A 13,761-nucleotide genomic window follows, 5' to 3' on the forward strand; every position below is an offset into this window, starting at 1 on the left:
TAGTGTCATTTGCAAATATATTCTCCCATTCCGTCTCCCACTGCCTTTTTGGCCAACTACTTATCTTCAAGGCTCAGCTTAGGTGTTACCTCCTCCAGTGGAATTATCCCATGACTTCCCCACACAGCTGGAGCACAGCCATGTGCCCCTTTACTTGGCCCCTGAGCCCGCAAACAGACACGTATCTTAGTTTTTTTCACATTGCATTGAAATTTTCTGTTGGCGAGCTCAGCTTATAAGCCCAATGAGGACAGTGACTGCACCTCATCCCTGTCCCTGCCCACCCATCACTGGGTCTCCTGACATGGCTGGCAGCGGTCATGTGAAGGTGTGGAATGTAGATGCAAGAGAGTTCCGGGGACGCAAAACAGTGAGTGCAAAGTTGGAGACTGAAAACCGCCGAGTTTTATTTAAGGGAGAGTGAGTCAGTGAGTCTCCTTAGGACAAAGGGTGGCTTGGTACTGAAACAAAAAGTGGAATGCCTTCAAGTAAGGAGACAATTTATGTGGACAGTGACACCCAGGGAAGCAGGGAAGCTTTGTTTGCTTACCCACAGCTTACCCACATATTTTAGTAATTGTGGTAGAACCATTAGTGTTGGAATATTAAATCTACTTATTCTCTTTCCTAATGAGGTGTCAGTGATTACTTTAACTATTGAAGCCACCCTTTTTCTGTATTTTACCTTCTGTGAATATCCCATGTTAAGTGCTAACACATCAAAATTTAAAAAAAGACCAATTAGGAATAATCTTTTTTGTTATTAAGAAAATTTTCTCAATATTCCATTAATCTTGAATTGAGTGGTGCTTTTGAAATATGTTTAGCTGTTAAGAGAATTGTCTTTATACCCAACATTTTGGGATCCTGTGACATTTTCATTACTTCTTTTAGGTTAAACCTGTCCTTTTCTGCAGATGTATTCTGAATGGATAGAGGTGATCTTTGGCTACCATATTTCTTTCTGGGCATATGTGTGGTATTTGTTTGTTTGATTCTCCTTTCTGTCTCTTAGCTCCAGCTGCAGAAGTTATACTGGTAGATTTTGGCCTCTTCGTCACCACCATCATCATAGTAATCATTTCATCATTTGTTAGGTACTCATTATAAATATTGTAGTACTTATGAGTTAATACTATAAATAAATCAGAAACTTAAGAATTTTGCACATAGGGGCACCTGGGTGGCACAGCGGTTGGGCATCTGCCTTCGGCTCAGGGCGTGATCCCAGAGTTATGGGATTGAGCCCCACATCAGGCTCCTCCGCTGTGAGCCTGCTTCTTCCTCTCCCACTCCCCCTGCTTGTGTACCCTCTCTCACTGGCTGTCTCTATCTCTGTTGAATAAATAAATAAAATCTTTAAAAAAAAAAAGAATTTTGCACATAGTAACACATTCATTTTTATGATATTCTATGAGATAGGTATCAGTTTATTTCCATTTTACGAATAAGAGTAATGTGCATCAAAGAGGTTAAGTAACTTGTCCATTGTCATACAGCTAGTAAGTGATAGAACAGGATTAAAAACTAGAATTGTTTGACTCCAAGCCCTGAGTTCTTAATTACAGTACTACCATGCGTCCTAGCCTGTGGTTTGATGCAGAAGGCGATTAAGTATTAAATAAATACCAAGCCATTGCTGTTGTGAATGCTCAATGCAACTGACTTTTGTCATCTCAGATCCCCTGAATGATTCAGCCCATGCCTGTGGCTTCCTGTGGTGGTGACTTACACCCACCTGGGGAAGCTTGGGCTAGCTGGCAGGCAGGTATTGAAATCTGAGCTCCAAAGCCTTCCTCAAGAATCTCATTCATAGAGCTAAGCAGCATGGGGTTTTGGAAAGAATTATTTATGGTTAATAATAATATTTTAAAAGCTTGCTAAGGAAAGATGGATGGATCAGTGTGTCCTTCCACTTCGGTTCTAACCTCCCCACATCCCACATAGTTGCTGGAGTGATTGTCTAAAAACGGGTCTCATGTCTCATGACCCTCCTTGTTACCTACCTTCCAGTGATCATTTCTGTTCTGACACAAGGCCTTTGATGAACTCTGTCACGGTGTCACCGTTTTTCCATGCAGACGATGTGCTTGAGCCATACTGAAATTGTGTGGCTCCCACTGAACACATGTGGTCTCTTGCGGCCCCTCCTTGTCCTGCAGAATCCATGGCCCTGCCCGTGCTCTTCTGGAGCCCTTCACTTCACTCTGTCACGGAGACCGCTCCATCCGTTTTATTGTGTGCTTATTCGCTTCTCTCCCACTAAGCTGTGAACCCCTCACAGATGAACTCACGTTTTTGGGGGCGGTGGGCAGAATAGCTACTGTCCTACGAACACCCTTACACAAAGTAAAACATGGCACAGACAATATCTGCCAGGTCAGCAAAGGCATATGTTCTTCATCTTATGGGAAGGACAGAGGCGGAAGCACCCCAGCAGTGCAGTAGACAGCTGAGGGTCCGCAGGCTCACCGTGTTTGAGAGCTGGAGGGCCCGAGAGATCACCTACCCAGGGAGTGGGTCGTGGGGGGCTTCCAGCACATCCAGCGCAGGGCTGATCCCAGCATCGCAGTGTTCTGCAGTAGCTCCCAGACCTCGGCTGCTCAGAGCACCTGCAACAGAGCCCAAGAGTGCTGTCCCAGGCCTGGGGCTGTATGCAGATCAGCCATCTCTGGATTTTAGGAACATTTCCTGATATAAAATGCAGGTTATTTTATGCCTGATTGATACAAAATGGGATGAACTGTCTTGAATTGACATAAACTTCGACCACTATAACCTGGGACATTAACTATAATAAACTCACCAGTTGGTATATAAAAGTATTATACTATGAGATTTTGATGTTAACTAATGCGAAATTGGAGCTTTTAAAAGATTTTAAGCTATTTATCTGCTGTGTTTGGTTGCTGTATCTCCCTTATTTTCTTTTCCTTTGGTAGGAGCAAAGTGCTAAAAAATACATACTTGGTCCTCTTGAAGGGATACTGTTTCAGTATTCATCTGTTCCTTTGCTCTTGCAGAGTATTGCAGGAGGCGGTAAAAGGGTTCTGGTTACAACTTCCCCTTATGAAGGTCCTCTGCTGAACTTCTCCACCTAGTTGCCTTTACTATCGAAAAGTACCTGAAACCAATATTGCACTTTATGTTAACTAACTAGAATTTAAATAAAAATTTTAAAGAAAGAAAAGTAATAAAAGAAATAATAAATCCAAAGTAGCCAACAGAATATAGAGATCCTCTAAAACGGGTCTCCATTGCCAGAGATCATGGACACTTCCGAGAATTGATAAAATAATGTGCTTATGGATGACACACTCAACACATATTTTATAGATAGATAGATGCAGTGAGTTTATAACTCTGTGGTCCCAGAGGGAATTTCTAGAACCCAGGCCAAGAAGTTCCCATTTTAGAGAGATTAAAAAATTTTCTCAACAGTATGATAGAATGTTTTTATACACTAAAACTTGCTGGTTTCTTGGTAATAGGATAAAGCATATGAATGTGTATGACATGCGATTGCTCTCCAGACGATGTGCCGATGGCCGATGTGTGTGTGAGTACCAGCGGACCTACCAGTGTGAAACGTGTTTATGATTTGGGAGCGTAGGTGACAAGGCATTAAGTGTTGAAACGGATGCTGCTGCTTTACTTGAGTTAGGATTTCGTAGCAGGAGTCAGAGAAAAAGAGTTCTTTTATCTTCCTGCACTAAAATTTTGGAGAGTTTGAGTTCAGCCACCTTCCCAGAGCTTGAATCCCCTCCCCTTGTCCCCTCAGTTACTAACCGGCCTGTGCTTGACACCTCCCCCCCCCCCCAGAACAGCAGCTCCTGCGTCGTCCCCATTCTGTCGCCATGGTAGCTGAACTTCAGGGGGTTCTTCCTTGTGTTGAGTTCAAGTCTGTCATCACGTCTACCCTTTGGCCCTATTGTATTCATGAAAGCTGCTTCAAATGAGCTTGCATTACTAAAAATGACCGAAATGACCAGTTTATATCAGCTCTGCGCTTGCTCTTCAAAGAAAAATCTTGTTGATGCTTCAGCAAGTAACTTCATTTCAATTAGACATCAAAGAGTTATTCAAATTTTATAATTCGGAAGTGAAATCAGGTGTTTGGAAAATGTTTTGTGAATTTAGAGCGTCCTACAAATAGAAGGCCTTCCTGTTACTATTGTCAGGAAAATAACCAACTAGAACTAACTCCATTTGCTGAGTTTATCATAGGATAATTTAAATATTTATAAAGGTTTAAGAGTCGGTAATAAAGATTCTGGTGATTGAAAACAAATGTGTGTGTACAGCCTTATTTCAGAGTACTAGGAAGGAGGCAGTGTCTTAGCGAGAGGTCTGATTTTGTTTAAAAAAAAAGTATATTTTAATAATTTCAGGTTTTTAATGTATTTTATCAGCCAGTAAATATAGATTAGAGCAAGTGAAAACAATCAATTACAGTAGGACTGTGTTGACTAATAATGAATAATTTTACAATAATTCATGAGCCCACAGATTGAATACGTTTTTATTATATCAGTCTTTTTTGTTTGAACAAGAACGACCCATTTTTATCTCGGTTACAAATAAAGACTTAGAGTCTCAGTTATTGTAAAAAGATTTAACAGATTCATATGCAGAAGAATAATTCTGAGGTAACAGAGTTCAAATGCCCAGTGCTCTGGTCTTGTCCAGGGTGATGGTCTGCTGTCCCCCGTCCCATGAGGACAGAAGGAGAGAGTATGGCCCTACGGTGTTTGCACCTCAGCGATTTGCGTTTTATGGAAAAGGGTTGTTACCTGTAGGGGGCAATTGTAATATGCCTGACTAAATTTTATTTTGAGGTTGTGGGACATTTTCTTCTATGACATGGAGAAAGTAGTTTCATTCATTAGACTTGTTGAAGTGGACAAAGATATCCATGATTTTTTAACCCATTAATATCCAGTCTAATATAAAAATTACCAAAGTTTTAAATTAGTTTAAGAAGAAATGTCTTAAATATTTTACATTTTCTAGTCCTTCAATTGCTTCCTGGAAATATCCAAAAATTAGCTATGTATTTAAATACCTGGGATTTTGTGGTAGCAAATGATGCCACCGTAGGAGATAGATCATTTAAGTGGTAGCTTCACTGTTGTAGCTTAAAGAGAAACTGGGACGTTAATTTCCATTAATCGTTACAAACGATTCTTTTGTTTCCCCCAAACCTGTCATTTGTGTGCCAAATGCCACTGACTGACTGTATTGTTTCAGGTACCTGCAAATGTCATAAGATTAGAGCTTGTGCTTGTTATTGGTGGTGTTTATTTGTGTTTTTTCTGTAGTTGGAAGGGCACAATATCTTCTCCACCCTGAGCTCCAGTGAGTACGAACAGGTGCTTGAGATCATCCGCAAAGCCATCATTGCCACAGACCTTGCTTTATACTTTGGAAACAGGAAACAGTTGGAAGAGATGTACCAGACTGGATCGCTAAACCTTAATAATCAATCACATAGGTAAAAATCATTTTTAAAAGTCTAGAAGCTTAGGAAATATTATCTGGAATAAACTTATACTTACAAACAGAAATGTAATTTAGCATAAATTTATATTTGAAAGAAAAAATGTAAAAATATTTGTGTTTTCTTTTTGGTTTACGTGTACTGTATTTATATTTGCTTTGCATATTTCCTTATTTGACAAAATTACTGAGAGTCAATTATGGGTATATATTAATTAAAATATGAATTGCAATTTAAACTGCTCACACAGGAATGGGTACTTTTTTTTTTTAAGATTTTATTTATCCTTTTGAGAGAGAGAGAGACAGAGCACAAGGAGGGGAAGGGGCAGAGGGAGAAACAGACTCCCCACTGAGCTGGGAGCCCGACATGGGACTCGATCCTAGGACCTGGAGATCATGACCTGAGCCGAAGGTGGACCCATAACTGTCTGAGCCACCTGGTACCCCAGGAATGGGTACTTTTAAGGAGATGTCATTTTCCGAGAAGCCCGTCCTTGAGTTCATTTCAGGCCAGGATTTGGTAATTGGCTCCACAGAATCAAAAGCAGATGAAGATCAGTTCATTTTTCAGAATCCAGATCTTATTGACCAAGCTAACATGATAGATGGATAAAACTGAATTCCATTTTATTCACCTACGAACGTAGATTCTAGTTACAAGCGTCAGAGTATTGACATTCAGTGTGGTCAGATCATTTAGGAAAACAAGTGACAACCAAAAGTTTGTTTCATGGACATGGAGTCAGAACAAGGAGAATTAGATTACGTAGGTGTTCCAATGCATCATCGCTTTATCTTTTCTGGGAAGGCATGTCTATATCAGGTGTGGGGCGCCTGGGTGGCTCAGTCGCTGAGCATCTGCCTTCGGCTCAGGGTGTGATCCCGGTGTTCTGGGATCGAGCCCCACATCAGGCTCTTCCGCTGGGAGCCTACTTCCTCCTCTCCCACTCCCCCTGCTTGTGTTCCCTCTCTGTCTGTCTCTCCCTGTCAAATAAATAAATAAAATCTTTAAAAAAAAAAAAAAAGAAATATATCAGGTGTGTTCACTGTGAATCTGTCCGCCATCTATGTATTAGAGCTCAGTCCATTGGCTAACCTGCCTATTCCTTTTGTCAGTTTGTAGGTGTGACCACCAGCTTTTACTAGGACTTTCCCTTTGCTGTTTCCACATCTGACCAAGCCCGTCTTAAGTGATGCCATCTTTATCTTTAGATTTGTGAACATTCGTTTACTGGCCTCTTCTAGTCTTGCTGAACTTGGGGCGATACTCTCTTGTTCAGGTGCTTTGCATTCTTCCTCCATGATCCATTAAGTACAGATCATAACATTTCTTTTTAGAAGAGTCTGTTTTCAAGTTTTTAGAAGCAATTCACTCAGGTACCACAAACACAAAACCTTAGGATTACAAATGACTACAGATATGTAATAAAGTTTGCCTCTTGAAGAACATTACATACATATAATATAATGGTATCCGTTCCTTTGATTAAGCTACTGTTGTGTGTGATTCAGTTTATATTCAAACAGGGGCAGGTCCAGATTTTGCAGAGCCTGAAACTTATACAATTTTGGAAACCCTGTTTAAGGAAAACAGAGCTACCTTATTTTCACCTAGGGTGGTCTGAACACATTGCCAGGGCCTCCCAGGATCATGGAACGGGTCAGTGTCGTGAAGGGCCACAAGGGTTCTTCCTAGCACACCTTCCTCTTTCTGTAGCCCATGGGATGCCCATGACTTACAATCGTCATATGTCTGTGCCTGCAGCAGGTTTTGTGTGTAGTTCTTGTAGAAACAGGTGTTTGCTTACAGTTCTCTTTCTTATGGCAGTTATAAGATTGAGAAAATATACCCTGGATGAAAGTAGCCTTTGGCTTGCTGAAACCCATGTGCCTATATATATATATATAGTAGGTTTTAAGTAAGAGTCATGTAATTAGTATCATGTTTCTTGCATATATTTTTTAGCAAAATGATTACAATAATAATAATTTTAAGATAGAAAATTTAAGAATCTAATTTCAAATAGTGTATGTGGTGCTTAATGCATATATGTGTGTGTATTAGTGGTATATACTGTCTTCATTATGGATGATTAATTAATTTTTGGACAGTTAATAATTTTAAAGATAATGCATGTTTGTCTTAATTCAAAGAATGCAGAAGTGTATACAAGAAGAAGAATATTCTGTTCTGCACTCCATGCCAGCAATCTGTTGAGTATACTATCATCCTATACACTTTTCTGTGTTTATTCAAAGCTCTGTGTTGGGGTGTGTGTCTGTGTGTGTGTGTGTACACAATATATATACACAAATATAGTGTCCTCTTTTTTAAATAAAAATGTGATTATACCAGATGCATTCCTTTTTTCTAAGAGTTATATAACATCTTGTAGTATGGAGTAGTATATACCCCATACTATATAAAAGCTTGTTAAAGCTCTCCCCTGATGGTAAGATATTTCTAGAATTTTGCAGTATAAATAAAGCTGCAATAACTTTGCTTATTTAGTCTTACCTACTGGTCCTCTAAAAATATATACTGTGTACTGCATGATGCTAGAAATTTATAAACATATAAACACAGTAAATTTTCTAAAAGGATTGTGGAAATTCACACTCCTCCTGACATGCAGGTGAAAACTGTTGCTCGTTAAATGTGCCGTTTTCTGATAGCTGCCCGCTTTACGGACGGCTTCATGTTTGTTAACTAGTCATTGTTCCGACTTCTAGGTGTATGCCTGTTCAGAGCTTTCGCATATTTTTTGTTGAATTGTTTACTTTTTTTTATAAATCAGTTTGTATTGTATATTTTATTAAGAGTACTAAAAGTTTCTCTGTTATGTGTTACAAATATTTTCTTCAGGTGATTTGCAAAACTTTATTCAGATTTTCTTTTGACTATAAAGAAATTTAATTTCATGAGGTCAGATCTCTTACTTGTTTTTATCAAATCTGGCTGTCTTGCTTAAGATGACCTCCCCTGTCCTCACAGTAATATAAATAGTACTTCAAATTCATTCTGTGTATTTTTATAGTTTTGATTTTCATAGTTAGATCTTAGTTCTTCTGGAGTTACATCTTTAATTTATTCCTGGTGGGTTGAATCAATGCCATTTAATTAATAATCCATTTTTTCCACTGCTTGAAGTTTTCATATAAACTTGGATAATTGTTTGGGTTCCTTAAGCTATTTAAATGCTAATTAACTAATCCTCGACTGTGGTCATACTGTTTTGATTACTGTAACTGTGTTGAAATTTATCATACATACCTGGTAAGATAACCTTCATCTTTCATTTACCTTTCAAAAATTTTATGGAAATTGTTACTTAATAAATGCATTTTAAAATATTTTTTATTAAAAAATTTTCAAACTTACAACAATTTTAGAACTTACATATTGAGATGTACAACTTACACCACTACCTGCTCTCAAGAATTGTTAACATCTTCCCATGTATTTCTGCCTTTCTTTTTTCAGTGTGCCACTTGAATGTAAATTGTAGACATCATGACTTTTCTGCCCCTCATCATGAATACTTAAAAAAGAAAAAAATACTCTGCTGTCAGTTAAACATAGCCACACTGGCACTTTGATTGTAGCTCTGCTTATTTCTTCACTTGAAAATGGAAGTATATTGTCTTCAAAGGCATTGGCATGAGTCTTTAATCCTGACAAGATTTTATAGTTTGTCTACACAGGTCCTGTCGCTTTCTTGGTAAAAGTATATAGTCGTTTTACAGATTTTATCACTTGTGAGTATATTTTTCTCCATTTTTAATTGGAAATACAGTTTCCAGTATAAATATTTTTTTAATTTTCTTGATGTGTTTAGAAACTTTATTAGATGCTTACACATTTATATTTGTTATATCTTCTCCATGATTTACCATCTTATCAATGTGAAATTAATCCTCTTTTTTTGTCTGTAATACTTCTGTCTTTAAAGTTTTCTGTGTTAATAGCCACACCAGGTTCTTTATGCTCACTAGTGACATGTCACATTGTTTCCAGTCCTTTACTGTCATTCTGTGTCTTTATATTTAGAGTGGGTCTTGTAACCAGCAGTAGTTGAAACCTGAAATCACTAACTTCCTAATGGACTGTTCAGTCTGTTCCCTTTTAATGTTACTATATTTGATTGGTTGTCTCATTATCTTACTTGTGTTCTCTTGACCCCTTGTTCTTTGTCCCTCCTTTCCTGCCTTCATCTGAGGTAATTGGGTGTTTCCTTCAGCACTTTGTTCTGTATCTCCTACTGTCTTCCATTGTTACACCTCTTTCTATTTTAGGTGGTTGCTCTTGAGTTTACAGTCTTCACGTTTATCATTTGCTTTGAGTTAATATCATTCTATTTCCATACAATGTAAAAACCTTAAAAACCAGTCCATTTATACCCCTTTTTGTCTTTTATGCTCTTGTTAAGTATGATACCGATAAATTTGTTCTATATCCTATAGGTTGTGAATATTTAAAAATTAAATAGTCAATTGGTTACCAAAGAATTTTTTTAAGAGAAAAATAATCTCTTGTATTTTCTCACATATATACCATTCCAGTGCTTCACATTCATTCGAGCAGTTCCGGAGTCAGTGGTCATTCCTATTGTTATTCTGTATATAACATGTCTTTTTATTCTGGCTGCTCTGAATATTTTCTCTCTCTCTTTGGTTTCTAGCTCTTTGTCTGTAATGTGCCTAAGAGTGGTCTTCTGGTTGTGGATCCTGCTTGAGGTCCTTCCTCTGAGGTTTCTGGGACTATGGGCTGCTGATTTCAGTGAAATGTAGAACAGTTGCCACCATTATTTTTCTTCAAATATTTTTTTCTGTCTCACTTGTTACTCTTCTTCTTCAGCTCCAGCTACACAAACGTGATAGATTACTTAATGCCGCCTATCGGCTGTGAAAGCTCTGTATTGTTTTTTTCAGTCTTTTTCTTCCCTGTACCTCAGTTTGGGCAAGTGGCTATCCTGTGTCTTTAATCCCAGTGTTCTTCCCAGTCTGTTGTTAACTCCATCCAGTGATGTATTTTATTTTATGTAGTGTGTTTTTCAGTTCTGAGATTTATTTTTGGTTCATTTTTATAGCTTTTATGACTCTCTTAAAATTCTCTATCGCTTCACTCTTTGTATTCAAATATATATTTTTTCTGAAGATTCTTTGACACATCAGTTATTTAAAAATTCTTGTCCACATTTCCACCATCTGAGTTTTCTGTGAATCTGTTTAGTTGAGTGTTTTTTCCTCTGGATCATGGAATACATTTTTCTATTTCTTTATTTTATTTATATATTACATTGTGGATAATATGCTCTGTCATCTTTCTGGATTATGTTACCTTTCTCTAAAAATAACTAACTGACCTTTATCCTGGTGGCCTGTTAAATTTCTCATGGATCACCCTGCACATAAGGGAATATGTGCCTCTAAGCATTTTTAGGGTGGTTCTGTTTCTGTTTTGACCTTGGTCCTTGGGTCACCAAGGGTGTGAGGGGAATATGAATGTAGATTTGGGGACCACCATCACTGTGGCTCTCTCTTGGTTTCACTTGTGAATTCTATCAAATATTTATAGAAGAAATACTATCGATCTTACACAAAATGTTTCTGAAAATGGGAATCAGAACCACTTACCACCTTATTTCATGAAGCCTGCATAATCTTGATACCAGCATCTGACAGATACCTTACAAAAGTAGTAAATTAAAGATCAATCAATATTCCTCATGGACATAGATGCAAAATTAATTATAACTAAGTATAACAAATTCAATCACATATAAAAAACATAATAAAGCATAACAAGTGGATTTTATCTCAGGAATAGCATTTGCTAATTAATTCACAGGAATAGAATAAAGAAGGAACACTATGTGATCATTTCAAAAGATACAGAAAAAGCTTTTGACGAAAACGTCTCTTGATGGGGGAAGATATCTGAGCAAACTAGGAATACAAGACTTCTTTAATTTCTTAGAGAGCATCTTTGAAAACTCTGTAGCCATTATGATGATAGGTGATATATTAAGATCTTCCCCTCCAAGTCTAGAAGCAAATGAAGGATGCCCACAATGACCACTTCTAATCTACTTTGAGCTGGAAGCCCTAGCCAGTGCATCACATTGAGAAAGAAGGAAAAAGCATAAGAGTTGAAAAAGTAAATCTGTCCTTATTTTTAAATGACGTGCCATCTACTAAAAAAAAATCCTAAGAAATCTCCAAAAAGTCTGCTAGACTTAAAAAGTGAATTTAGCAAATTTATAGGATACGTGATCAATATTTTAAAAAATCATTTATTTTCATATATGAATAACTTTGAAATTGAATAAAGCAATTTTACTTGCTGTGTCATTTTTTAAAACATACTTGAATATGATATATAAGTTTAACATGATATTTAACATGATATATAAGTCTCTGTACTAAAAATGTGAAACATATGAATAGAGTGATATGTCGTGATTATGAATGGCAAAAATCAGCATTGCTAAGATATCGATTCTCCGCAAATATTCCTCCAAATGTGTAATCCCAATTGAAACCTTAGCAGGCTTCTTTGTAGACATTGACAAGCTAACCTCAGAGTTATATAGAGATAAAAGAGATCTAAAACAGTCAAAACAAGGGGCACCTAGGTGGCTCAGTCAGTTGGGTGTCAGCCTTCAGCTAGGGTCATGATCTTGGGGTCCTAGGATCAAGCCCCACATTGGTCTCCCTGCTTAGCAGGGAGCCTGCTTCTCCCTCTCCTTCTTCTGCTCCCCCTGCTTGTGCTCCCTCGCTCACTCTCTTAAATAAATAAAATTTTAAAAATAAAATAGTCAAAATAATTCTGTCAAACAAAAGCCCAACTGGAGGACTTAACACTACCTGATTTCAAGGTTTACTATAAAGTACCAGTAATTAAGACAGTGTGTATTGGTGTGAGGGTGAACAGATTGCAGGAGACACACTATGTAGCCTGTTGATTTTCAACCAAGGTGTCAAGAAAACTCAATGGAGGAATGGATAGGATAGTCTTTTCAACACATGGCTCCTTGAATTACTGAGGTTTCCGTTGGATGATAGACCTAAATGTAAAAGGTAAAATTGTAAAAATTTCTAGAGTAAAACATAGGATACAGTCTTCATGATCTTGGGTAGGCAGAGATTCCGTAGCACACAGAAAGCACTAACTTTCAGAGATGTTGGTCAAAGGCTACATGAATTCAGTTGTAAGATGAATAAGGTCTGGGAATCTAGTGGATAGCATGACAATTATAGTTAATTATAGTGTATATTATCCTTGCAGTTTGCTAAGGGACTAGATCGTAAGTGTTCTTATCATACACACATACAAAAAGTAACTATATGATCTGATGGATGTGTTAATTTGGTTGTCGTAATCATTTCACAGTGTATATGTGTATGAAATCATCACATCGTACCACCTAAATATGTACAAGTCTCGTTTATCAGTCTTAGTGAAGCTGGCAGAAGCAAAATGGAAGCACTAACCTTCAAACAAACAAATAATAGATTGGACCTTATCACATTAAGAACTTATAATCTTCAACCTTTAAGGAAGTGAAAAGCCACGCAATGTGAAAAATATTCTCTGTATTTAGGTCTTCCATAACTCTTAACAACTCAATAATAAGACAGTAAAAATTACATGAAGGATTTACCTTTTACATTTTAAATTAAAATGTGAATGACCTTAAAGGAGGTTAAATGTTAATACAAATGATATAAAGTGAAATACAGTGTATGGAATGTCTCTCTGAAATGTGAGTACTTTGGACCAGAGGCTCCTGAGGGATTGGCCAGCGAGGAGTCAGAGAAGTGAGCAGAAGCACACAGAGACCCACAGCTCCACGACTACGGATTGTTACAAGCCGAGCCTGGGCCAGGTGTGGGATGTGCAACAAAGTACAAGACAGCCACTTGCCCTGCTACCACCCGATGCTTCCAGTCTAATGGGGAGATTGACACGTCAGTGAAATAACTTCACAATGCACAGTTTAATTATAGCTGTGGCAAGTTCTGTAAGGACGCAAAGGGGTGTTTGACTTCATCTGACGGAGTGGAAAGGTTGTGGAGAGAGATTGGGAAAGGAACAGCTATCTGCATTGGCCCAGCTTAGCTCTGGGCCATGAATATCCTCAAAATAAAATTGTGTTCTAGGAACTGTTATGGTTTGAATTGCATCCCCTAAAAAATTCCTGTGTTGAAATCCTACTTCCCAGTTTTTGGAGAGATAGCCTTGAAAGAGTAATT

The 13,761-nt window shown here is 37.7% G+C and overlaps 1 protein-coding gene across 2 annotated transcripts in view; it reads left to right on the top strand.

Moving 5' to 3' along the window:
- Nucleotides 1-13,761, top strand: part of PDE10A (phosphodiesterase 10A) — a 286,912-nt gene that overhangs the window by 249,674 nt on the left and 23,477 nt on the right. For both annotated transcript variants that reach the window (XM_026505185.4, XM_057310905.1), the window contains one exon: nt 5,322-5,494. In XM_026505185.4, coding sequence (XP_026360970.2) covers nt 5,322-5,494 — 173 coding nt within the window. The remainder of the gene's footprint in view (nt 1-5,321; nt 5,495-13,761) is intronic.

Source organism: Ursus arctos, unplaced genomic scaffold, assembly GCF_023065955.2.
Source record: "Ursus arctos isolate Adak ecotype North America unplaced genomic scaffold, UrsArc2.0 scaffold_13, whole genome shotgun sequence".
NCBI lineage: Eukaryota > Metazoa > Chordata > Mammalia > Carnivora > Ursidae > Ursus > Ursus arctos.